This window comes from Orbicella faveolata, unplaced genomic scaffold (genome assembly GCF_042242905.1).
Source record: "Orbicella faveolata isolate gen_17 unplaced genomic scaffold, um_ofav_v1 contig_35, whole genome shotgun sequence".
NCBI lineage: Eukaryota > Metazoa > Cnidaria > Anthozoa > Scleractinia > Merulinidae > Orbicella > Orbicella faveolata.
Genome location: NW_028301564.1, coordinates 11,663,075 through 11,688,505, shown reverse-complemented (window position 1 = coordinate 11,688,505; position 25,431 = coordinate 11,663,075). Strand labels below are relative to the sequence as shown.

General features: G+C 40.7%; 1 protein-coding gene across 1 annotated transcript in view; it reads left to right on the top strand.

The window, feature by feature from the left end:
- LOC110057568 (cubilin-like) overlaps positions 1-21,125 on the top strand; it is a 39,892-nt gene extending 18,767 nt beyond the window's left edge. The window contains exons 2-8 of the mRNA XM_089273939.1: positions 7,831-8,214; positions 8,583-8,936; positions 9,454-9,825; positions 14,811-15,578; positions 16,036-16,428; positions 18,512-18,838; positions 20,746-21,125. Of these exons, the coding sequence (XP_089130065.1) occupies positions 7,831-8,214; positions 8,583-8,936; positions 9,454-9,825; positions 14,811-15,578; positions 16,036-16,428; positions 18,512-18,838; positions 20,746-20,933 (2,786 nt within the window). The 3' untranslated portion in view covers positions 20,934-21,125. The remainder of the gene's footprint in view (positions 1-7,830; positions 8,215-8,582; positions 8,937-9,453; positions 9,826-14,810; positions 15,579-16,035; positions 16,429-18,511; positions 18,839-20,745) is intronic.
- Positions 21,126-25,431: the final 4,306 nt, after the last annotated feature.

Below are 25,431 nucleotides of genomic sequence, written 5' to 3'. Positions count from 1 at the left end.
ATAATATGAGTCGTGTTGGCAGAATATTTTTTAAAGAAACCAATGAAGTGATTGTATCATTACCTCAAGGGCATTACAATATCGAAAGCATCGCAAAAGAACTGAAATCCAGTTTTGAATATTATAAGAAGACAGAAAAATTGACTATAGAAACGAATAACCCCAATTCTGTTCTTAAAATTACAAACCGGGATACATCATTAACACCGAAAGAAATTTCGCTTGATTATAGTTTGGCCAATTTTCTTGGAATCGGAAGAAATTTAAGGAAAGAAGAATATGTCAGAAAGCTTAACAGCCCGAGTTGCTACTTTATCCACTGCGATCTCGTTGACTCAACAAAGAACTTTTTGAATGGAAAGAAGTCAGACCTTCTTGCCAAGGTTGACGTCAGAGGAAAGCCTTATGAAAAGTCAGCTATAACATGGACTCATCGCAAAATGCTTTCCGTGACGCTTCTACAGACAAGTTTATAAATAGTATCACCATTAGCGTGAAAGATGAAAATGGCGAACTCTTTGATTTCAAGGGCCTGCCGCTTCTTTTTGAATTAGAGTTAAATTAAATTTCTATATATACGCAATGTCTTCGGCAAATCTGTTGCCACCAAGCGCGCCGCCTGACGAGCGTCTCTATCCACTGGTGGCGGAGCCTTCTCAAAATTTCCGCTTGCACAAGGTCAACGAGATTTCCAACACTTTGACCGGTGAGGTCCACCACCATCGCCTCGTTGCCAAAAAATACAAACGCGCGAGAAAGTTCGTAAATTGGGGCGCTGCAGGCTCCAGCGTTCTCTCGGCAGCGTTTTCCAGTGCGAGTTTTGGCTCCGCTCTGTCTGTGGTTGGCCTGCCGGCAGCAGTTCCTCTTGGCGGCGCTGGTGGATGCTTCGCTCTCGTTTCGTCGGGGCTGATTATCGCCAGCAAAAAGCTCGACTCGAAGATCAAGAAGCATCAAGAGATCACCACGCTCGCCGTTGCCAAGCGCGACACCATCAACAGACTGCTCTCAAACGCTTTGAACAACAACGAAGTGTCTTCCCACGAGTTTGACACCATCCTTTCCGAGTTTGAGCAGTACAACTTTCTGAAAGATCAGGTCCGAGCAAGGATGCTTCGCCAACCATCGAAGAGAGGGCTTACCGAGGTTGATGTCCAGAAACTGGAGAAAGACATCCGCGGCAGAGTTGAAGCGGAAATGATAAAAAAAATCACGAACCCTCCCGCTTCGAACTGACTTTTAGAAACAGACGGTTTTGTTTGCATGTTATAAGAACATGATTGCCTACTTCCACTTGCTCGCGCTTCTTGTGAATGAATATTTCACGCCTGAGTGGCAAAAAGAGGTTCGCGATATTTCGCGCGAGGTCGTCGCTGCGATGCTTGAGGCGGATGAAGTTTAATAATAACGCTCCCCGCCAAAAAGGAACCACTCGTGCCAATCGTAACCGTTCCACGAACATATTTGCAAAAAATTCTTGTAATCGAGGTCGGCTTCTATGAGAATATTTGGATCCGGTCTTATCGAGGTATTATGAACTGTTCCATCACTTTCGAAACAGGGAAAACAACAACCCTCGAAATAACAGTTAGCATAATTAAAAAAAATTACCATTTGCACAATTCGCTGCTTGAATTCGCAGAACGGAAGTTTTAAGATACTCTCGTGAACCTTACCCCACCCCATTTCCTTTTTTTCCTTAATTTTTATCGCGATGTACTCCTTCAGAATCATCTCGCGAAGCTCTGGAGGGAGGCTTTGGATGGCCTCGGAAAGTCCACAGCTTTCTTTCCGGTCCCGCATCAGCCACCCGCACTTGTTTGGCGCTCGAGTCATCCCGGCTCGGACGGTATAACAACGGGCTCGCTTGTTTCCAATTGGTCGCCCTTTGTTGTGAGTAGTATATAGGGGATTAACCAAATACTGTTTCAAAGAGGGAGCTGAATTTCACCGTTTCGCAGCCCCCAGGTTCAACCGGCCCGAGCTTGTGAGGGCCGGACTTGATGGTGGGGGCTGCGATAAGGTGAAATAAAACTCCCTCTGCGAAACGGTATTTGGTTAATCCCCTATATACTACTTGCGTTAAAAGCCTTCATGTAGTGTGTACTAACCTTACTTTATTTCCAAATTGAAATCAGTAATTTTCGATCGGAGAAGATATTAAATTCCAACAGAAAAAAAAAATGGCCGTAGTTGCACGTGGAATTGGCGAGACAAATGGAGCTGCCAGTTAAAATGGCTTTTTTGGGAAAATATTTTATTGTTAGAATTTGTTTTCTCAAAGTGCAGCTTTACCTGTGTATTTATTTGTTTCTTTATTTGTCGATCCACATTTGTTTTTAATCTTACTGTTTTTCAGCGCTGAAAAAATTTTCAATGTTTTAGTTTGAATTTCATCAATCAAATTGCGAGAACTTCAGGACGCGCAGTTGATATGCTGTTGAATGGTTCACACACGGCTTTCCAAGGAAACCGAAGGTGTAATTTCTCACATTTTCTAGACATGGTCAAAACTGGACTGTTCGTTACTTTTTTTTTTTTCTAAAAGTAACCTGCTAACTATGAAAATCGTGAGTTGAATATACAACTTGGACTGAATGAAATATACGCGATATGAACAGTCCACCTCAGGCGGTGTGAATTTTTTAATAATTATTATTTTTATTTCTTAAATTTCTATTTCTAGTTTGTTTATGTATTTAATTATTCCTTTAATTCACTTTTAAATTCTTTTATTTAAATTTTTTTAATTTCTTTTTTTAATTTTTTTAAAATTTTTTTTAGACTCGGCACTCGGCACTCGGCACTCCGCACCCCGAACTCCGCACTCCGCACTCCGCGTAACAGCCTACACAAGCATGGAACACACGATCAGATGATGTGTCTGATCTTTCTATTTCTAGACCAATTTCAGATTTCCGACAAAGTGCCATTTTGAAATCCTTCACGCTTAGAGACCTTAAAAAGGTTTTGAATGGAAATGTTTAACTTCTCCGAATTTGATCTCTAGCGGACAACAACAGAAGTCTACAATTATCGTTTACTATTACACTTCTCTCGATTCCTCACTTGACAGGCTTTGCCCTTCGCCGCCATCGAGCAAACACCGCATCGCCATAGCATCGGAGAGTATCGGATAGCATCGGATAGTTTTGTTTTGATAGACTCTACAGTATCACAGAGACTTTTCCCTTCCAAATTGGCTGGAAGTTTCTTATCACGAGCTATCCTCTGATCAGCTGTGTTAATACGACTCACAAAACCTGTCATCGGGTGGTGATGGACAAAACACTAGGCTGATTTAGCAAGAGAACGGGAACGTCACTTGACGACGGCGCGCGCAGTACAAATACCCAAATATGGTCAAATTAGAACAGAATCCAGGTTATTCCGCGCGCCCTGCAGTCGTCATCTGACCATATTTGGGTATTTGTACTGCGCGCGCCGTCGTCAGGTGTCGTTCCCGTTCTCTTGCTAAATCAGCCTACTGACCCCTAGTCCATGGATTACCCTAATGGACTACCCAAATGGACTACCCTAAAATGGACTACCACAAAAAAATACTATTTCAGATGAGTGGTATGTTAGGAAGCTGCGATTACATACTTACACTGCACGGAGGATTTGTTCAAGGTTACTGTTTCAAAATTGGTCCATACTCCAGTAACAAAGGAGGAGGAAGCTTCGATGGACTACCATATACTGTCTCGCAAAACCACAAAAATTCCCACATAATTATAGCCCAGGCCAGCCAAGAATACTACTGCTCCCACTCCACTCTGCATTTTTGTAGCGTAGTTGTTGGAATTTCTTGCTGTCCCATAGCTTTATCCTCATTCCCATTTCTATTTCATTTTGATACACTCAGGAAAAAACAAGAAGACTAGCTGCTTCTGTGCCATAATTTTCGGCACAAAACAAGCAAAACAAATCACGAGTAACATCCTGAAGATCATTTTGTCTGTTTGAGAAAGACTGAGCTACTGAATCACATGGGAGCAAGATTGAGTTGTCCACAGAATATTTGATTTGATTTGAGTCTATGCTTTTTGTGTACAGCGGTTGTTTTGTTCAGTATAGTTATTCAAAATGGTGGCTGAAGGCGATGCGGAACGAAAAGAAAAGCATCCTCCATGCAGTGTAAGTATATAATTGCAGCTTCTTAACATACCTCTCATCTGAAAAAGTATTTTTTAGGAGTAGTCCATTTTAGGGTAGTCCATTTGGATAGTCCCTTAGGGTAGTCCATGGACTAGGGGTCAGTGTTTTGTCCATCACCATCGGATTGTGTAATAGGGGGCGGCAATAAAAAATGCGGGTAATCCAGGCTGGCGGTTCCTCGTGGCTTCGCTGCTTTTTGCGCCAGCGCTCCAATTGCTTGAAAAATAATTTTAGTTCATTGTTGTTTCGCTCGGTTCACTTCGCTTTTAAGTAACTAATTTAGTTATTTCAGTTATGTTATTATTTTTAGTCTACGAGAATAATCGACGTTAGCACGAAATAAACAATCGATTAGTACTTGTGATTGGAACTTTCATCGCCTCCAGTGTTGGTTTTTATGTAAAATATGGCCATATGAGCCTCGACGCTTCGCTGATTTATCTCGATTGTCGTAGCTTCAGCCACACTGTTGTATTCTGTTTCTAAGATCGCTCAAAAGATGGCATTCTGTATTTCGTGGACTGGACTGGACTGGACTGGACTGGACTGGACTTGTAAAACGCGAACTTGTAAAACGCGGACTAGTAAAACGCGGACTTGTAAAACATGGACAAGTAAAGGGCAGACTAGTAAAATGCGGACTTGTAAAACGAGGACTTGTAAAACGCGGACTTGCAAAACGCGGACTTGTAAAACGGGGACTAGTAAAACGTGGACTAGTAAAATGCGGATTTGTAGAATGCGGATTTGTAAAACGCGGACTTGTAAAACACGGACTAGTAAAAAACTTGTACTTAACTTGACTTGGACTAGAATAATTGTCTTTATACAAACGATCATCTCTCATCCAAACAACTTCAAATACTAGTCAACTGTATACTTCTAACATACTTAGAGCCAGCAAGTAACATTACATCCATTCCATGAAAACAAATCTTGCGTTCTATTAAATAAATGACAATTAATTTGGGCGCATCAAAACTTCAAATTAAATTTTAAACTTAATGTAGACAGCCAAAAATATTTTTGTAGCAATATTGTTACTTGTGAAGGTGAATTAATCAACATGACACGAGCGTGGGACAAAGAACATTTACCATCTTTATTAACTTATCACTACTCACAATGTAGTAGTAGCTCAGTGGATAGAGCGCCCGCCCGGTGTCCGGGAGGTCATGGGTTCGATTCCTGTCTGGGACTCAGAATTTTTCTTTATCCCACGCTCGTATCATGTTGATTAATTCACCTTCACATTTCATTACCGAGCTTAAAATTTACCATCTTTATTAACTTATCACTACTCACGATGAATTCGATAGCGTTGATCCTAGCAGTATGCAGGACACCTATCATATATGAACTCAGTTAAATGACCTTGCTCTCCATGAGTTCTCGTAGCTCAGTGGATAGAGCGCCCGCCCGGTGTTCGGGAGGTCATGGGTTCGATTCCTGTCTCGGACTCAGAATTTTTCTTTGTCCCACGCTCGTGTCATGTTGATTAATTCACCTTCACATTTTATTACCGAGCTTAAAATTTACCATCTTTATTAACTTATCAATATTGTTACTTTTTTCCGTCGCTTGCTTTCCGTCACGCAAGGCGTCACGTGAGGAGCTGTCACCATTAAACACGCTTTTATCTTCTGAGAAAGGAACAATTTCCTTTTAGTAATAATTTCAACAGCAATCTTTTGCATTGGAAAGTCTGCAGATGCGGCTATCGCCCTGTTAAACAAAACTTTGTAAGACGTTTACAGATAAGTAAGTAAGCAATGTAATGAAAAGTATTGTAAGCAGGTTTTTTTTAAAAATGTATTGTAAGTGATGTTTGTAAGTTAGTAAAAGCATTAAAAAACAAACAAACAATTCTTTAATGCAAATAATGACATCCTCCCAGATTGCCTTTCTAGGAGTATCTTTAGAAATCGAGAAAGTTCTTACTCATGTGGTGTCACGATTTACAGATTACAGTCACACTAGACCTGCGAAGATCATGCGCTCCGTCACGCAAGTTGTCACGTGAGGAGCTTTAACCTTTCAATACGCTTTATACATTCTGAGAAAGGAACAATGGCATTTCAGCAATAATTTCAACAGCTTTCTTTTCCAACTCAAGAACCGAGCTGCGCAGGGTATGTTATCGTAAATTTAAAAAAGGGAACTGTATGGTTAGCAAAGTACGTGACAGGACTGACGGAAAAGGGTCTGTTGACTTTGATCACCAAAATCGCGCCAAAATTCTACTCACCTTTCATTTTTTTACAATGACATTTCGACGGCGTCTTTGTCATATTTCACAAGGTAAACAGATCCAAACGTCTCGCATCCTAGCCCTGCTTCTATTCTTACTTCACTCCATCTAAATTCTAGAAATTGAACTGGAGGTGTTGGCCTTTTAGCAAGAGATGGTAGCTTAAAACAAGCCGCCAACTTCGCGCGACATTTGCAAATGAAAATTTATTCCGAATTTTGGCCCAAATCAATTGTCATTTATTTAATGGAATGGATGTTATGTTACTTGGTGGCTCTAAGTATGTTAGAAGTATGCAGTTGATAAGTATTTGAAGTTGTTTGGATGAGAGATGATCGTTCAAATAAAGACAATTATTGAAGTACAAGTCAAGTACAAGTTTTTTTATTAGTCCGCGTTTTACAAGTCCAGTCCAGTCCAGTCCAGTCCGCGAAATACAGTGTGATGCCTTAAAAGATGGCAACAAAGAAAGAAAAAAAGTTCGAAGGCTACACCTGCAGTTGAGATCCAAGAACCTATGATCCCTAGAATCTATGACCAAAAGTCAACCTAGAGGTCGCGAAGTGATCTTTTTATTTTACTGGTGTGATGGAATTAAACGATCTTCCTCGCGATATTAAATCAAAGGAATCCCTTATTGAATTCTCAAGGGACACTTACAGACTTTTTCCTTAATTAGATGAAAAGATTCATGTGTAGATGCATACTCCTTTTATATATTTCTGGCCGTGTGACAATTTTCTTAGTGAATTTTTACCTTTAAGACCTTTTGTATTTTTACTTATGTACTCTAATAACAGGACCTCCTTTGATACCAGTATTTACTACACTGACGGGGTTTATCCTGTATAAATATAACTATTATTATCGTAAAAGTCTGACAGATGGTCAGTTTTAGATCTCATTAAAGACATATTACACAACCTTATCTCGATGTGTCACATGCATGGGGCAATGGATGGGCTAAGCCGAAGACAAAGAAGCCGTTAAAAAGTAAATGCAAAGAGAAGGAAAATCACTGATATTGGCAGGGAAAATGAAATGAGAACAAAAAAAAAAAGAAAACAAAACGAGAACCCGCAGTTCAAGGATTTTATTACTTGGTCACGCGTCCAGTATGGGATAAGAAGCAGTACTTTCTTTGCGGTAACGTCTCGGACAAGGATCACCGATGACTTCCTGAATGTTTTCGCAGGTGTCACATCTCCTTATGTTTTCTCTTGCTGTTGGGTTTTTCACTATTTCTTAACAATGCCAGTGGGCTTTAACTTCATTTTTCGCCTCTCTAGCTCGATAAACAAATGATGTATGACCTACGGATTAAAACGTCAGTTCAGTGGCATCAAAATTGCCACTGTTTACCGACGATCCATTTTCCAAGTTGAGTGGCTCATACCCACTTTGATTTCTTCATCTGACAGGCTGCGTTGCAAACGATCAATCGACAATTACCATAACAGGTAGTAATGGTACGATTCCAAAAACGCCTGGATGGCTTCCGCTCAATGCTACATGTCAGTGGAACATCACGGCCCCTGTAAACAAGGTGCTCAGAATTTACATCACGGCCTCATTTCAGAAGCCCTGTAGCGACAAACATCTAAGGATCCACGATGGACCTAGTGACGCAAGCGACATAATGGCTGAATACAATTGTAACAGCACCCTGGTTAATGGAACTTCTTTTTTCTCAAGCGGCCGTAGCTTGTGGTTGGAGGCGAAGACTGGAGTAACTGAGAATGCCACTGCCATGCGTGTGTCGTATGAAGCGCAGGAAAAGCAAGCTAAATCAGTATTGTTAAGGGGTATTAGTCGGCCTTCTTTAAGCCGTTGAAAAGAGCTGAAATGCTCTTATAACGTTAAACTGGAAATTAAAATCTCATAGTAGAAGGTAAAAGTACAATTCAAAGAGACTTCTATTCTCTAGCCGAGTGCAACTTCAGTCTTTGAAAAAAGGTAACTTCCACCTTGTTATCCTATTGGCGATAACAAAACGTTATATACCTATTTTTCATTCTATGTCTTGAAATTAATAATTTCGGATATTTTTTCCTCGTGAAACTGATGTGTTTTCGATGTCACCCAGTCATACAATTGTTGTACCGAGCCCCCCGCCCTCTTGGTTACGACTCGAGTTTTCAATGTCTGATAATTGCTCAATGTTCACTTTCAGAATGTTCTAAAAACAAGACCTTAGTTGCTCCTCAGTCGCCAACAGAGTACAACTTTTCCAGTCCGTATTACCCTTATGGTTATCACAGAAACAAGACTTGTGGATGGTACATCACGGCATCCGAGAATCACGTTCTTAAGCTTCATTTTTTGCCACAGTTAAACAATTGGAATACTTTAAAACACAACGTGCAGATTTATGACGTGGGGGACTCGGATCTTACCGCCATCAGCCTGCAGTCCTGGAAAATATATTCCAAGTTTCGTTCTGTCTACGTTGTTTTCAAGAGCGATGAAAAGGTGGATGGAGGTGTGGAGCAGGGAATATTTGTCAATTATTCGGCTATCAAGACAGGTAAGGTTCTTGGAAATGAGGGCCTAGGAGAGCAAAGTGGGTGTTGTAGGGTATAGTGTGGTAATAAGGCGGGGTATTGGAGATTGGGGCGGAAAGAGGAGGGAGGGAGGCGGGGATAGGGAAAGGAAGTTGCCAGATATGCGGTGGGGTAAAAGCCAAAACAGGATACAGGGACGAAAAGTGGGAGAATGAGAAGAGGGGGTGGAATAGAGGCAAGAAGTGTGAGAAATAAGGATAGGAGCTCAGAGAGGGGAGGGGAGTGAGAGAAGACGTTTAAACTCTGTGGCACAAACTAAATGTTCCAAATGCTATTATTATAGGAACACTTCTGTGAATGTACACGAAGCTCTTTCTCTGTTTCAAACTAGACTCGAAACTCTCAGTTTCCGCTGACTTTGATATTTAACCCCTGGGCTTCAATCGATCAATCAATCATTCAATGTACAGCAGCTCTCGCCACTTATCAACCGATTAAATCCTCGAGCTCGCCGTCTAACGGTTATGATTTTGTTTGCAGTACGTGATTGTTCCTTGGCCAACTCTGATGACGAGAACTTGAATATCGAGCTTCGAAATGCCTCGGGAGTGGTCAAAAGCCCCTGGTATCCACAAAGTTCTCATTACGAGTTAGCAAACAAATGTCATTGGAAGATAATTGCACCAAAAGGGAAAGTTGTGAAAATAGAATTCTTGTCTTTCCGAGTATACTATATCTATGTAGAAATCGCAGATAGAATAAACGGATTGTATCCTCGTATCGTGAAATTCTCTGGGGAACTACCATCGTTCAATTTCTACTCGACGGGACACGAGCTCAGCATAATGGTTAAAGGATATAGAAGCAACCTCGGTGCAGGATTCATTGCAAACTACTCATCGATTCCTGCAGGTGAGAACTGAGTATTTATTTTAGTAGACATATATTTCTGTAGTTTGTAAAATAATTCGCAGTATATTTTTTACCAATATTGCAGCACTACTGTAATGAAGAGAAAATTATATCGCTCGATATGCAAATATACTTAAAAATATATATGATATACCTACTACACACTCCAAACAGAAGCTGATCATCATGTCCAAGGGAAATTATACTACAGATACTGTTTTTATAATTAACAAATGGATTCCATGTTGCCGTGCAATCCAAGTAGAAATTTATACTCGGAGGGAAAATGGCAATGACTATTTCTGAAGTTTATTAGGCGAGACTATACCAGGAGGTTAAGTGGTTTGCGCGGTCACCCGAACTATTCCGAGGTTACCAAGAAATCGCTTTGAAAATGAACGTCCATTGTTTTCTAGCACGTTTATTTTATTTATTTTTTCATTATTATTTTTTTCTTTATTGAGACAAATTGATATTAATACAGCAAATTAGTTACTTACCTACATAATTATAATAACAACTAATATTACTAATACTAATAATATAATACAACTAATTAGTACTAATAATACTACAATACTACAATAGTTACAACACTGAAAAACACCAATATCACTAACAATAGACGGTAACCAAAAAAAAAAAAAATTCCAACAAACTATAACTAAATATTTACAAAATATAATGTAAATAACATATTAATTAGTATTACATAGGTCAACATACAGAAAGTGAATGCATATTAACACCTTTAAATAATTAAGCTTTTACAAGGGGCGACACTATCCATTTAGCTTCAAACAAATCCTTTGTTTTTTTACTATGCAGACATATATTTTTCCGTCTCATATTTTACAGCAATTTTCTTTTTAAATCCATATATATTTGGAAGAATTTGACTTCTTCTACAATCCCATAAGTACAATTTCCCAATTATAATTAGATAGTTTAGCAGCTTAGCAGAAGGGGAGTTTTGTGGTATCATTCCAACTAAAACATCTTGCAACGAAAGTCGAATGTTTTCCTTTAAAAGTTGATGCCAGAATACTTCGAAGTCACGCCAGAAATCTATCGAGTAAGGACGGAGATACAGGAAGTGATATAGCGTTTCTGGTTCGGATGAACAAAATGAGCACGAGTCGTTCATTTTAAAGCCAATTTTGTAAAGTTTAGCATTAGTGTAAAGAATGGAGTTAAGAATTTTGTATTGAAATGCCTTAACATATGCTTCAAGAGCAACACTGTGCGGGATCGTAAAAATTTGTTTAACTTCCTCGAGTGTAAAATGAAATTCATTTTGCAGCTTGTTTACAATAGTTGGAAAAAGAGCCTTTCTGCTTACAGGTAAAGTATAATAGTCTTTAGATTTCTTCTTTGTCACATCAAATATATTTTCGTCAATTTTTAGAGAAAGTTCACCTGTTGTTGATTTATGAGTACTATTTTTTAAAATGGAAGGAATGGAGTGTCGAAGACCAGCCCAAACTAAAAAATTAGTTTTCGAAATCCTGTTAGAAACTAGGGAAAAGGAATCTTTGTTATTTAAATCAAAGGATAGATCGCTGATATGAACTACACCAGCTTCGAAATAGCTTTTATAATAAACTGTTTTATTATTAATGAGTATTTGTTTGTTATTCCAAAGAATATAACGCCAGTTTTTTTCTGCACAGAACATATCTCTAAATTCTGACCACCACTGCAGTAATTCTAGATAGAATAGAGAAATATTCAGTGGAAGGATGCTAATATCATAGTTGCAATGAAACAAGAAAAGGCCGCCAAAGCGTTCTAGGTGATATGTCAGATACCTTTTCCAGGTGCCATCATTTGAGCTAACTATTCGTTTTAGCCATGCCAATCGAAGTGATATTATCATGCTTTCAAAATCAATCATCTTTAATCCTCCGTTGGAGTGTTCATTTATCGCCGATCTACGTGTGACTTTATCAGGACCATTCCATAAGAACTGAAATAATAACTGGCACGTTTATGCCCCTGCTTTGCTCTAGACTGATCAACAGCTAGCTTCTCTTGCGTTTCTCTTGCGTTTCTCTATGTTCATGTTAATGAGAGTTAGAAAATTATCATTTAACTGGGTGATTTTGCCTTGATGTATCACCAAAATCTCACTAAATTAAAAGAAATATGAAGTAAACTGTGAAGAGGGCGCACATTCTAACTTGGATGCTTGTAACCAAGGACTTCCACTGTTTAAGCACGTAAGCAACCAGATCATCTGCTTCATCACTATAGACCTGTGCTGGTAGCGACCTATGCCGGTAGTTACCTATGCTGGTAGTGAACTATGCCGCTAGAGAACTATGCCGCTAGAGACCTATGCCACTAGTGACCTATGCCGCTGGTGACCTATGCCCGCTGGTGACCTATGCCGCTGGTGACCTGTGTCGCTGGTGACCTATGCCGCTGGTGACCTATGCAGCTGGTGACCTGTGGCGCTGGGGACCTCTGCCGCAGGTGACCTCTCCGCTGGTGACCCAATGCCGCTGGTGACCTATGCCGCCGGTGACCTATGCCGCTGGTGACCTATGCCGCTGGTGACCTAAGCCACTGGTGACCTAAGCCGCAGGTGACCTCTGCCGCTGGTGACCTATGCCGCGGGTGACCTACGCCGCTGGTGACCTAAGCCGCTGCTGACCTAAGCCGCTGGTGACCTAAGCCGCAGTTGACCTCTGCCGCAGGAGACCTCTGCCGCAGTTGACCTCTGCCGCAGTTGACCTCTGCCGCAGGAGACCTCTGCCGCAGGTGACCTCTGCCGCTGGTGACCTGTGCCTGCCGGTGCCTATGCCGATGGTGACCTATGCTGCTGCTGACCTATGCCACTAGCGATTGTGCTGCTGGTGACCTGTGCTACTTGTGACCTGTGCCACTAGTGACCTGTGCCACTAGTCACCTCTACGCTAGTGACCTTTGCCGCTAGGGACCTATGCCGCTAGTGACCTATGCTGCTAGTGACCTATGCCGCTAGTGACCTATGCTGCTAGTGACCTATGCCGCTAGTGACCTATGCTGCTGGTGACCAATGTCCCTAGTGACCTACGCTGCCAGTGACCTATGCTGCTAGTGACCTATGCTGCTTGTGACCTATGCTACTAGTGACCTATGGTTTCAGTCACCTGTGCCACTAGTGACCTGTACCGCTGGTGACCTGTGCCGCTAGGGACCTATGGCGCTAGTGACCTATGCTGCTAGTGACCTATGCCGCTAGTGACTTATGCTGCTACTGACCTATGGCGCTAGTGACCTATGCTGCTAGTGACCTGTGCTACTAGTGACCTATGGTTTCAGTCACCTGTGCCACTAGTGACTTGTGCCGCTGATGACCTGTGCCGCTAGGGACCTATGCCGCTAGTGACCTATGCCGCTGCTGAGCTATGCTGTTGGTGAGCTATGCTGCTGGTGACCTGATCCGCTGGTGGCCTATGCCGCTAGTGACCTATGTTGTTAGTGACCTATGCTACTAGTGACCTATGGTTTTAGTGACCTGTGCCACTGGTGATGTGTGCTGCTGGTGACCTGTGTCGCTGGTGACCTATGCCGCTGGTGACCTATGCAGCTGGTGACCTGTGGCGCTGGTGACGTGTGCCGCTGGTGACCAGTGCCGCTGATGACCTCTGCCGCAGGTGACCTCTGCCGCTGGTGACCTGTGCCGCTATCGACCTATGCCGCTAGTTACCTTTGCTGCTAGTGACCTATGTTGCTAGTGCAAGATAGATAGATAGATTGATAGACACTTTAGTACTGTGATAATACCTTATATCTTGGGAAAATCTCATTCAAACTTGGGGACACAAAATGTATAGAAGAAGCCAGAAACAAATAGCAAAAATATGACTATGTAAAATTTCTTATAATATATAAAATCTAATATTAATTATACAGTGGAACCTCGATTTAACGAACCTCTATTCAACGAAGTCCTCGATATAACGAACGATATTCTAGGTCCCAGCCAAAGTTACAGTAAAATGTATGGAATAGAACCTCGATATAACGAATTCTTCGATATAACGAACATAATCCGGAAGCCCAAACGTTAAATCTACCTCGATATAACGAATTAGTGTCAACACGCGACAAAAGATAAACGCTGACCAGATCAACAGTCAACAAATGCTTGTAATCCTTATGGTAAAGAGACAGCAACCTTTCAGTCAACGGCTTATTATATGTCACAGACATTGGCACTATAGTATTTCGACATCAATTAACTTCTGCTCTATCTTCTTTGAATTCCGGAAATGTTGGGTAGTGCAACATAACAACACTAAAGCCCGTTTCCTTGAATGCATAGACAATTTTCTGTATAACCTCTATGTTGTAACATTTTTAAATCGCTACTCTGAAAGTGTCGTTCTTTTGCAAACAAAACCTGCGCGTCTGCTCAAAAGTGAAAATAATTGATATTCAAAGCCACCCTGCTTCATGAATTGCATCTCAAAATGCGGCACTTCTGGGTGACGAAAACTGCGTTGAATTGCGTGACAGAAGGTCACCTGTGTTACAAATCAATTATTAACTATGACCTCGATATAACGAAAATTTTGGTCGTTTCCCCTCAAATTCGTTATATCGAGGTTTTCGATATAACGAACCCTCGATTTAACGAACAATTTTGGCCGGTCCCCAGCGACTTCGTTAAATCGAGGTTCCACTGTACTAATCTAATAAACTAATAGTAGCTGATCTGAAAATCTGATGATAACATTATGTTTAATTATGATGAGCAGAGCGAACAGCAGCCATCATCCACCAGTGACAGATGAAGGCTCAGAAATTCGACTGAGACCGCAAATCACATGATATTTAATTGCCATATTGGGTGTCGTGGAAAGTATTTGAAAGTCATATATGGGCTGCGAAATCCACTGGTTCGACTCTGTTGTCACAAAACTGTTGTAAAAACTGGATAACCTTATTTAACCTTATTTAAATTAAATTCACCTATTTCATGCTTCATCTAGTTTCATCAGGAACTTGCAACCTAAACAAGAGCTCCACGGTGTATCTGACAGGTGAAGGAAGAACCTTTTCAACTCCTGGATATCCACTAAACCCGGGCAAAGGAACCTGTGGCTGGAACATCACTGTACCTCCTGGGGAATTTGTAAAAGTCACATTTTGGGAAATGGTCGGATACCGTCTTCAAAACTACGCCACAGTCTATGATGTGTCAAACTACACTTGGCGCAAATTGGGAACATACGCTCGAGACTACAGCGAGAATGAATTCTATTCAATAGGAAACAGTGTGTTTGTAGAGTTTACATCGCTGTATCTAGTGTATCCAGGAGGCTTCTTGGCATCTTATGAGGCTCTTAAAGCGGTGCCCGCGAGATACTCTTGTTCTAAGCCCAGTCCGTACTGGTGGTCTAAAAACGTGGTCACTCTACATCGCCCTCAAGGTGAATTTGCAAGTTTTGGGTATCCTCTCCCTTACCCAAATGATGTAGAGTGCTCATGGAAAATTGAAGCACCCGCTGGATATGTCATCCAATTGACCTTTCATTCTTTTCATTTGGAACAGTCCAAATATGCAGATTGTCTGTGGAATGATGCTGTTGGGATTTTAGACCACGACGCAATATTTGCAAGGAAAATTGGAACTTTCTGTGGTTCTTCGCTTCCTCCGATTATTCAATCAAATTATTCAAGTGTGTACGTGAACTTTCAAACTGACAGCACAGGCCGATACCCAGGATTCCATGCAAGCTACAAAACACTTCCTGACCGTAAGTTACTGCATTTAGCTACTTCTTGTGTCCCTCCCTCCCTCCCTTCCTTCCTTCCTTCCTTCCTTCCCTTCTTTCCTTCCCTTCCTTCCTTCCCTTCCTATAGTGTACCTCCCTTTCTTTCTCCCTTCGTTCCTCCCTCACTTGATTCCCTCCCTTAATACCTCCCTCAATTTCTCTTTTTTTCTCTTCCTACCTTCTTTCCTACTGCCTTCCTACCTCCCTCCCTCCCTCCTTCCCTCCCCCTTCCTTTCTTTCTTCCTCCCTCCGTCACCTAACGGAAAAGGGGAGTATTATATTTTTCTCCAAGAATCTCAATCTCAATCTTTATTTGTACTCACTCTTGCTCCAAAAAAATAAGTACAATGTTCAATGAAGATATTAAAAGTACAAATTAGAGTACTAGCTCTAAGAACAGACTAGCTATAAGATATACCTCTCTCTGTTTCTTATTTAGCTTCCATGGGACCGTGCAAAGATCCATGGCGCGACAACGTTATTTCCATGAATGGAGAAACAGGGAGACTCTTCTCGCCACAATATCCACGCAACTTTGCTGGCAGCATTCAATGCACCTGGGTAATAACAGCCCCCAAGGGAAAGTTTGTAAAGTTAAGTATAAAGACCTTGCAGTTGGGGCCTGATTGTCATTCCTCCGCTCTTTACATTCGGGATGGCCAGAATTCATCCAGTGATTTGCTTAACAAGTACTGCAAAGTTGAAGGATTTCAGTCCCTCCTGCCTTCCGTGTTTTCCGGCGATCGCTATCTTAGGGTTCAGTTCCAGTCTTGGAAACATTATCGTTCTTATGTATCAAAGTTTGACGCTGTTTTTGAAGTGGTAAAACAAGGTAAGATTTCATTATTAACATAATAAAATTTAATCCGCGGGTACCTCTTATATTATGTCTTGTGTCAGAAAAATATATGTAATGGGGCGGGCTTATTAAATTCTGTAAGAGGCCTACCTGAAAAAAAAAAACCTACTAAAGCCCCACCCTAATTTTAACCTTATCTTTCATTCCGCACGGAAAAATTTTTTCGCTCACAACTACATCCAAAATAAGCTCACGAACTCATAAGGCCTCCCCAGTAGGCTGGTTTCATTTTCCGCTTTAAACTTATTTTCAGCGGCTGTCATTCTTTGATAATTGTTTGCTGGCAAAACACAATTAATCAAGTTTATTTGAAGACCGGTCTCGCTTCTCATCCACTTGGGGTCAGTTCTGCGAGAACACAGCTAAAAATTGCGCCGCCCATGTTCACAAGTTTTGACACGGGGCTGCTCTAGTTTGGAATCGGAACAGTCCCATGCGGGACTTGCTTTCTTGCTGGTCCAATCATTGGATGAGATCGGGACTTGGGTGCCCGGTTTTTGACGTTGATCCACTCGGGCCATTTGGAACCTCTTATTGTATTTTAATTTTGGTTTCTGTAAATATAATTCATTCATTTAAATGTTAGCCATACCGAACATTGATAAGCGCAACAACCTCCATTTAGCGCTAAAATATTCACGCACATTTGTCCTCAGGCATTATCTGTTCCTCGAAGCTCATGGCTTTCCTCGAGCTCCGTTCTCAGAGCAGATAACGACCGTACGCGGTCGAATTTCGATAAATATTGTCACGTTAAATGGTCGTTATTACTTTTTATCACGTGACTTCTTTAGATAAGGTTTAGTGGGAATAGCGAGAATTATCAAGACCGCCAAGGATTGGGTTACTAGCGAATCTGAACAATTTTTTTCAGTTTTGAAGACATGATTGATCATCGCAGTTATACACACAACTTATACAGTTGTGAGATTAAAGCATGAAAATACTCATCTGTATTTTTCGCCATCTACGGATATATTACGAACTCACAATGTGACCAGCTCCCAGATGGCTTGAAAGCTCAGTTGGCAGAGCACTGCACCGGTATCGCAGAGGTCATAGGTTCAAATCCAGTTTAAACCTGAGTTTTTTTTCAGGCTTTAATTTTACAACTGCTTAAGTTGTGTCTATAACTGCGATGATCAATCATGTCTCCATATCTTTCTCGGCAGTGCAAATATATGATCTTTTATGTATTTACTTGTATTATGTTACTTTTGCTATCGTTTCTTTGCTTTGGTATTTCCTTCAATCATGAGACCAAAGTCCCATGTCTTAATAATACGCTTGCATCCCATGCACAACGCCCATGGTAAATTGCCGTAGCATCCACAGGCACAACTGTTGTTGCAGCCTCGCGCCCAGGTCATCTCTACTATTTATAATCAACAATGAGCCGCAATTTTGACAATTGTCGAAAATAGAAAACGTTGTTTGGGGACGAGGTGGATATGGTATATATTAAAGGTGTCAAAATGTAACATTCATTATTTCTCAACCAGTGTAGACCCTCCTCATGGCATAACGGTTTGCTGATGTCCACCGTTGTTCTCTTTTAGTTAAAGATGATTTGCAGTCCATACTGCGCAGACTCAGCACCCTAATGTTTATAAACCGTCATTAGAATCCTCACTCGATGGAATGCGAATCGATGTTATTCGTTACGAACTATATACCTTATCTTTGAGGCCTTTCAGATTCTTTTTCCAACAGCTTCATTGATTTTTACAGCTGCGAAGTTGTTTCATCAAGTGATATGAGAAAGAACGAAGCATAAAACTTCGATCGCTTCGCATCCATAATGGCGGTTGTTTTGAAACTTTGAATTTACTTCATGTAAGTAGTTGCGAAATGTTTACATTTTGTGATGTCTTACATGAAACAATACAAAAAACGCAAACAAACTCTGTACAGTACGGACTGGGAATCATCTTTAAATCATCATTTATATAAACTCAAGTATAACACGCGATCGTCTCAGATTTGTCAGTACTCTTTTGTTAGTTGAATATATTATTTCTAATTTATTCATGAATTTATGTTGTGTTGTTTTCAGTACCAGCTCCCTATTCTTGTACTGAGAAAAACCAGGTTACGCATTTGAAGTCGACATCTGGCAGCCTGGCAAGTTACAACTACCCTCTACCTTATGATGAGCCTGCTGAGTGTACTTGGGAATTCAATATGGATTCTGATTACAAAATAAAGTTGTGGTTCGATTTCTTTAATGTGTCCTGCAAATACGATTATGTTCGATTGCTCAATAAAGATTATTGCGGATCAGAGAAGCCTTCCCCCGTTCTTTTAACCACCAGCGATACAGTTTCCTTCACGTCCTATGGGTTTGATGAGTATCCGGGCTTCAAGGCAAGCTACGAAGCAGGTAAAAATTGATTCTGTCTGTTTGTCTGCCTGCCTGTCTGGCCGTGTCTGTCTGTCTGTCTGTTTGTCTGTTGGTCTTTCTGTTTTTCTGTCCGCCTATCTGCCTGTTTTGTCTGTCTGTCTGTCTGTCTATCTATCTGTGTGTCTGTCGGTCTGTCTTTCTGTCTGTCCGTCTGTCTGTCTGTTTGTCTATCTATCTGTCTGCCTGTAGTAGTAATATGTAGCAAGGGAGGATGTGGGGTAAGCGAGCTAATTCCCATATAGACCTTATTCCCAAAGTAATCCCTATAACGTTAACCTGAAATACAACCTGAAGCAATGCGGTATCAACATTGAGAATTGGGAACAACAGGCCAGCGACAGACCTAGCTGGAGATATGCCACCCACACTGGTATGGAGCACAGTGAGCAACAGAGGAAAGAACACCGTGAGAGACTCCGGTCAGCGAGAAAAGAGAGGTAACAGGCTGCCAGCACAGCACACCTCTACAAGATGCTCCATCCGTCTGCGAATCTGCCGTTCGAGAATCGGACTGCTCAGTCATCAACGAACTCATAAACTGAACACCGCCAAGCAGACATCCTACTCGAGATCGAGGGATTATTTACTTCTACTAAAAATACTGTAATTTTAGTCAGGAATGATAAAAATGCTAAAATGTTTGTTGTCATTGACTAAAAAAAGACGTTGATTTGGACGTTGCGGTTAAAATACTGTAACCTTCTTCAGCATAAAAAATTATGCGTTAAAAACGGCGTCAAGATATAAATGAGGCCTTTACAAATGAGCGAAAGTCCCACTGGGGATTGGCTAAAATAGTGTACATGTCTGGAATCTGGATGTACTCATTAATAGAATTGGCATTCGGATTCGGCTTCGGTTTTGGCTGCGGCCGCTACTGCTGCTTCTGCTGTTACCTCTACTGCTACTGCTACTGCTACTTCTACTGTTGCTGCTGCTGTTGCTACTGCTGCTGCTACCACTATTTTTACATGACTCCTGGTTTTAGAAATTCCAAGGGGGTCTACAGGTGACTAGTCCTGTGACAAGTCCTGTGACACAAAGTTAATTCACGTGAACAGTCCAAGCCGATTGACATTTTCGTCTTTAATTTACCGAACACATGTACGCGACGCGCCTGGACTGGGAATAAGGCCCATATGGGAATTAACTCTTTTTGCCCTTCATCATCTCTTGTATGTAGTTTCTAACTAAACTGTTGTAGTTTCTAACTAAACTAACTAAGCTGCGTCGTGAGATCTGAGTTGCCTAGGTAACGAGTTGAAAGATAACTCAGTTTTTAACTACTTAAAGTATTGCCTTCATGGAGACCGAGAAAGACACGTAACCTAGGTAACTCATGTTGCCGCGTCCTACTTCGAGAGCACGTTGTAAGCGAGTATAAGACACTGGCCCCTAGTCCACCGACCACCTTATGGACGGCTAAACGTATTAACCCTTCAAATTCTTATTAATCCTAAAGACTACCGTAGTTGTTTCTCTTCTTCCAATAATACCAGTTATTTTACGGATCAACGGAGAAACCTCCTCTCTTAATGATGCAAGATCAAAAATACCAAGCAACCAGGATTGTGAAATGAGATTGAAAGGGATTTCACGTGACGTCACGGCAGCCATATTGGTGTCCCAAATCAATCCTATGGGAGTTATACTCTTGTCTTGTAAACACTTTCTTTTGTTCCAGCCCTCTAGTGTAAGATAAAATAGGACAACAGGACATAAAGCAAATTTCAACAAGTTTCAACTACATCGTTCGCCTTTGTGAGCTAAACCAATCAACCTTCTAGTTCATTTACCGTCTTGTTTGAGTTCACGCGAGATTATTTCACGGTTATGCTCTAATATCCAAGACTTTCCTAATGGTAACATACTTCATCTCTTCGCAGAGAGAGCCTCAAGTCTCAGTCCCCTGAAGATTGTGGGCATTTCATTTGGCGTCCTTTCAGCATTGTGTGTGGTTATATTTATCGGCTACAAGTGCTGGAGGAAAAAGAATCGTATTCCACACAGTGCTGTTGTGCACAGCGTGGCAAACGATGTGCAAACTGAGCAGGAACAAGACACCACTCTTTAGCTTGACAGGCTCAACGTCAAACGAATCTAATTTGACATCTTGCTTGGTCACGTGGCTCTCTCATTGTAAACTGACTGACAGACGTCAATTAACAAGAAATGGAGAGTGACTAGCTGATGAAATTAGTACGATTAATCGTCACATGTTATCGAGCTTTTTCAAAAGTTAAATAAATGATAATAATGATGATGATACCGATGCCGATGCCGATGACGATGACGATGACGATGACACTGATAAAAACTTTATTTAAGTTTCAAACCCTGTAGCCTGGGAGAAACCCATACTAATAAGGGGACACAGACTAATACAAAATACAAAGCTAAGAAGACTAAGATATCTATACAATAGAATACATATATGTTATTGGTCGGTTGGAAGGTCCGTATGGTGAAAAGCTGTAACCGAGGTTTTGAAAATCTATCCGAGACCGCAGGCCGAGGGCAGCATTTTCAAGCCCGAGGTCGCAGTTTTTCACTATACGGACCGACCCTAGGCCGGCCAATAACATGTTTATTATTTATCCTGCGGTAAATTGGCTTACAAATTGTTTTGTTTACGAAACTTTGTCATTGAATCGACTTACGTGCCGTCTACTAACCATTCGTAAAAAATCTTTGCATCGAGCGAGTAACTCAGATACTGGACGAAGAAAGCTGTATGATTGGAAAACATTACTCTGGTTTAAAGTGCACCTAACCCCAAAAATTTTTTTCGCTAAAATGAATCCACTTGTTATTTGAAGCATTTGGGCAAAAAAAGTTTTGAATTTGGTTGAATCCTCGATTTGCTATGCCCTTTCAAAGTCGCGCCTGAAGTGTTACACGACCGAGTTTCAGGGAGTCTGGGGCGGCGGTTGCTGATGACGTCTACCCAGGAACCAAACACAATGGCGTCTCAGTCAGCTCTCTGTATTTGCTCGAGAAAATGGAAACAAAACTAATCGTTCCAATATACTTTGGGACTAAAACATCCAAGTTTTGTTTCAGAATCATTTTTTTTTCGTCACTGGAGTCAGAGTTAGGTTTCGATTCGGAAGACACCGAAATAAACTTCGATCGAGCACGTTCGGCAACTGTGAACTCACTGCTCAGGGTTTTGAGAACAATTTGCAATATTTCAAGCGACGACGGGGAAGACTTCTTTGCGGACGAGCTGCTTGTATATTAGGAATGGAAAGCTAGATACGAAGGAGCAGGCAAGCGAAAAGCAGGAAAGAAAACTCAAGGACTGCTTTGGATGGTAATTTCGTCACCTAAACACAAGACTCCCACGCGTGTTTATAACCTGTTTACATTTGTCCGTAGCGAGAATGTATTTTGTCAAGGTATGGTGGTTCTATTAAATCCAGTTTGTGTTTTGCTTTCTGGAATGCTTCATGTTGATAAGAGCGACGTAAGTGTTGCAGTTTTCGAGACTTGATGATCTCCAAAACACTGGTTTCGATGATTGAAAATAATAGAATTGTTTGGACCTGTATTTTTGAAGCTACGGGAAGCAAGGCGGAAGGAAACATCTCATACAATTACCGATTTCACATTGCCACACGTTTTAAGTCGTAACTCCAAATAACCAGTGTAAATTTTTTTCAAAGTTTGCAGTGAAATTCGTCGGATAAGCGAAAAGGATGTGTTCCTTAAGCGGTCCGCAGATAATGTTACACGGTCATATTTTCGACACTGATGTATAGAATGTTTGTCGCACTACTGATCTCCAAACCTTCGAAAAACTCTGCGAGTGTAACAATTTTGTTATCATGTAATTCTAAAAGATTAATCTTCGACTTTAATCTAAATCGAAAGAGAAATAAGTGCTGGTTGGCGGCGTACAGTTGCGACCTATTTACACATGAGTATATTTGGTTGTAACGCCTCTTGATTGATCACACAACTTTGCCGGCTATGTTATAAATATTGCGGGACTGGAAGATATAGGTTGTCGGTAGTATTTCGACAAATTGCTGGTTGGCTTTGAGCAGAAAATTTTGAAAATAGCGTTTGAAAGTCTGCGGAACAAATTCCAGTGAGAGTTCTTCAATGGTTCTCACAGACTCAGTTCGCTTGTTTCGGTTCGACAAAATCAACCATCGTTATGTCTTTATTGTACCATTGACCGATCATCGCTAGTAAATTGTACAGTATATCTTTTTTTAGATCTGGGATATTGTTGTAACAGCCGATAGCACTTCTGATAGGCATTTCTGCACACTTTTCGAATGTGTATTGCACCATCCTGAAGGAAATGAGAGGACGTGAGATATTCGATCTTCCTGGGTAGGCGTCACAACAGCCGCTGGACCCATTCTCCTCAAACTCGGTCGTTAAACAAAATGGCGGTGTTTTAGGGCTATTTTCGAGATTTCGTCGGGGCACAGAAAATCGAGGATTTAACCGAATCGAAAAATTTTTTCGCAGAAGTATTTCAAATAACATGTAGATTCGTTTTAGCGAAAAAAAAAATTTGGGGGTTAGGTGCACTTTAAACAAATGTAAAAATGTTAGTAAAAATTTTTTTTCTGTAAAAGTCCCAACGTTTCGGCTAAAACTTCAGCCTTCATCAGGGGAAAGTGACAAGGAAAGTGTCACTTTCCCCTGATGAAGGCTGAAGTTTTAGCCGAAACGTTGGGACTTTTACAGAAAACATTTTTACTAAAATTTTTACATTTGTTTAAACCAGAGTAACGTTTTTCAATCATGAATCAACCACCTGGTTACAGGACCATTTTTAAAAAGAAAGCTGTATTGAAGAACAGATTTATTTCAAACTACTTTGTGTTAGTTGCATTTAGTTCACCACTTAAGTTTTCCTAAAGTGTTTTTCGGTGTGAAATTTTGTGCAAAGTTTGAAGTTGTACTACAAAAACAATCTCTGTCAGTCGTTGCGAATCACTCAGTGAAATCAGACTTTTCTACCGTAAATTGAATAGCAGAAAGCAAGGAAATTCGTCGTTTTGTTTTTGGATTTAATCATTTTTACCTGAGCAATTTGCAGTTATGTGAACGTGCCCATACATTCTCTGTAATAGCGTTCCCATATATGCTCTGTAATTAAACAAATAATTTATTCTAGCTTGAGTATAAGAGTTCTAGGTCTGAAATTTAGTAGACATCATGTCTGTATCATTGACCTTAAAATTGTTCATTTTGTTTTTTGATTGAATTTTTTACCTTTATTTTGCTGAGGACGAACCGCGGTTGGGTATATCGTTTTTCAAAACTCGGCCGTAGTTTTCTTGCAATTTCCTCAGCGCAAGAATGCTCTGTAAAGAATAATCGTTTGGAAATATATATATTTGACAAAACTACACCTGAACACTAAAGTGCATGGATTGGTACTGATTACAGCATCAAATGCCGCATTACTGATTAAACCAGTGATCCCATACAACAAAATCCCTCTCGCTTAAGTTTGTAATTGTCTAGCGCAGTATCCTAATTGTTGACAAATCTTTTCTTCTTATCAGGAGATCAAAGTGTAATCATTTAGAAAAGAAAGTTATTCTATGCAGCCAGTCAGAAACGGAATCGCTCCAGCCACCCAGTTTTATGAATTTTTAAACCTACCGACCATTCTCTAACTGGCTACACGGTCTGATGCTTGTACTTCATACTTCAAAGTGATATGAATGCAGTCTTCGCTCTGCTAGGGAAGGATATTTGGGACAAGGCTGATGTTTACCAAAATCAAACACGCACTTTCAGTCAAGTTTTTTCACGTGATTATGTTTCATTAAAATCTCAGTCCAAATTTGGTATGCTGAATAATTATAACTGCATAATCGAGAAAGAATGATACGGATGAATAAAGAAATATAATCAGCGACTACATAAAAATCAAGACTTGTATCAGGACTTGTAGTGACGGGGTACTTACCATTTACATGGGAAAACCGGAAATTCCAGTTGGAAAATCAAATGGTTCGCCCCATACCGTTTGGGAAGCTTCAGAAAATATGGGCTGTGATTTGAGTTGATGCTATTTTTCTGCTCTTTGAAGTCTCTCTAACAGATGTGGATATACTTTATAGTGATTCCCTCTCTCGCAACGTCGAATTTAATTGTTTAATGTTTATGCCTGAAATTTCCAACCGGATGGTTTTTGTAAATGGTAAACACCCCGTGATTCGATTTATACTTAACAAATAAAGAAGCCTGGACTGTGCTCTGTACTGTTGTAAAGCACGCAGGAAGCGGTACAACACGAAAGATGTGTAGGGGAAAACACGAGACGTAGTCGAGTGTTTTTCCCTACTTTTTGAGTGCTCTACTGCTTCCTAAGTGCTTTACAACAGAACAGAGCGCAGCCGAGACTTCTTTATTTGTTTTATGTTAAAGAATCCGATAATTTCTCCACGCATTCGGCTGAATTTTCAAACCAATTTTTATTTTCCAAACGAGCAAAAGTGGCGTCAGCCATGCACTGTTCTCCGATAAACCACGCTAAAATAAGCCAATCACAATCCTTGTTAGAATTTTTCAAATAATTTGATTGGCTAACG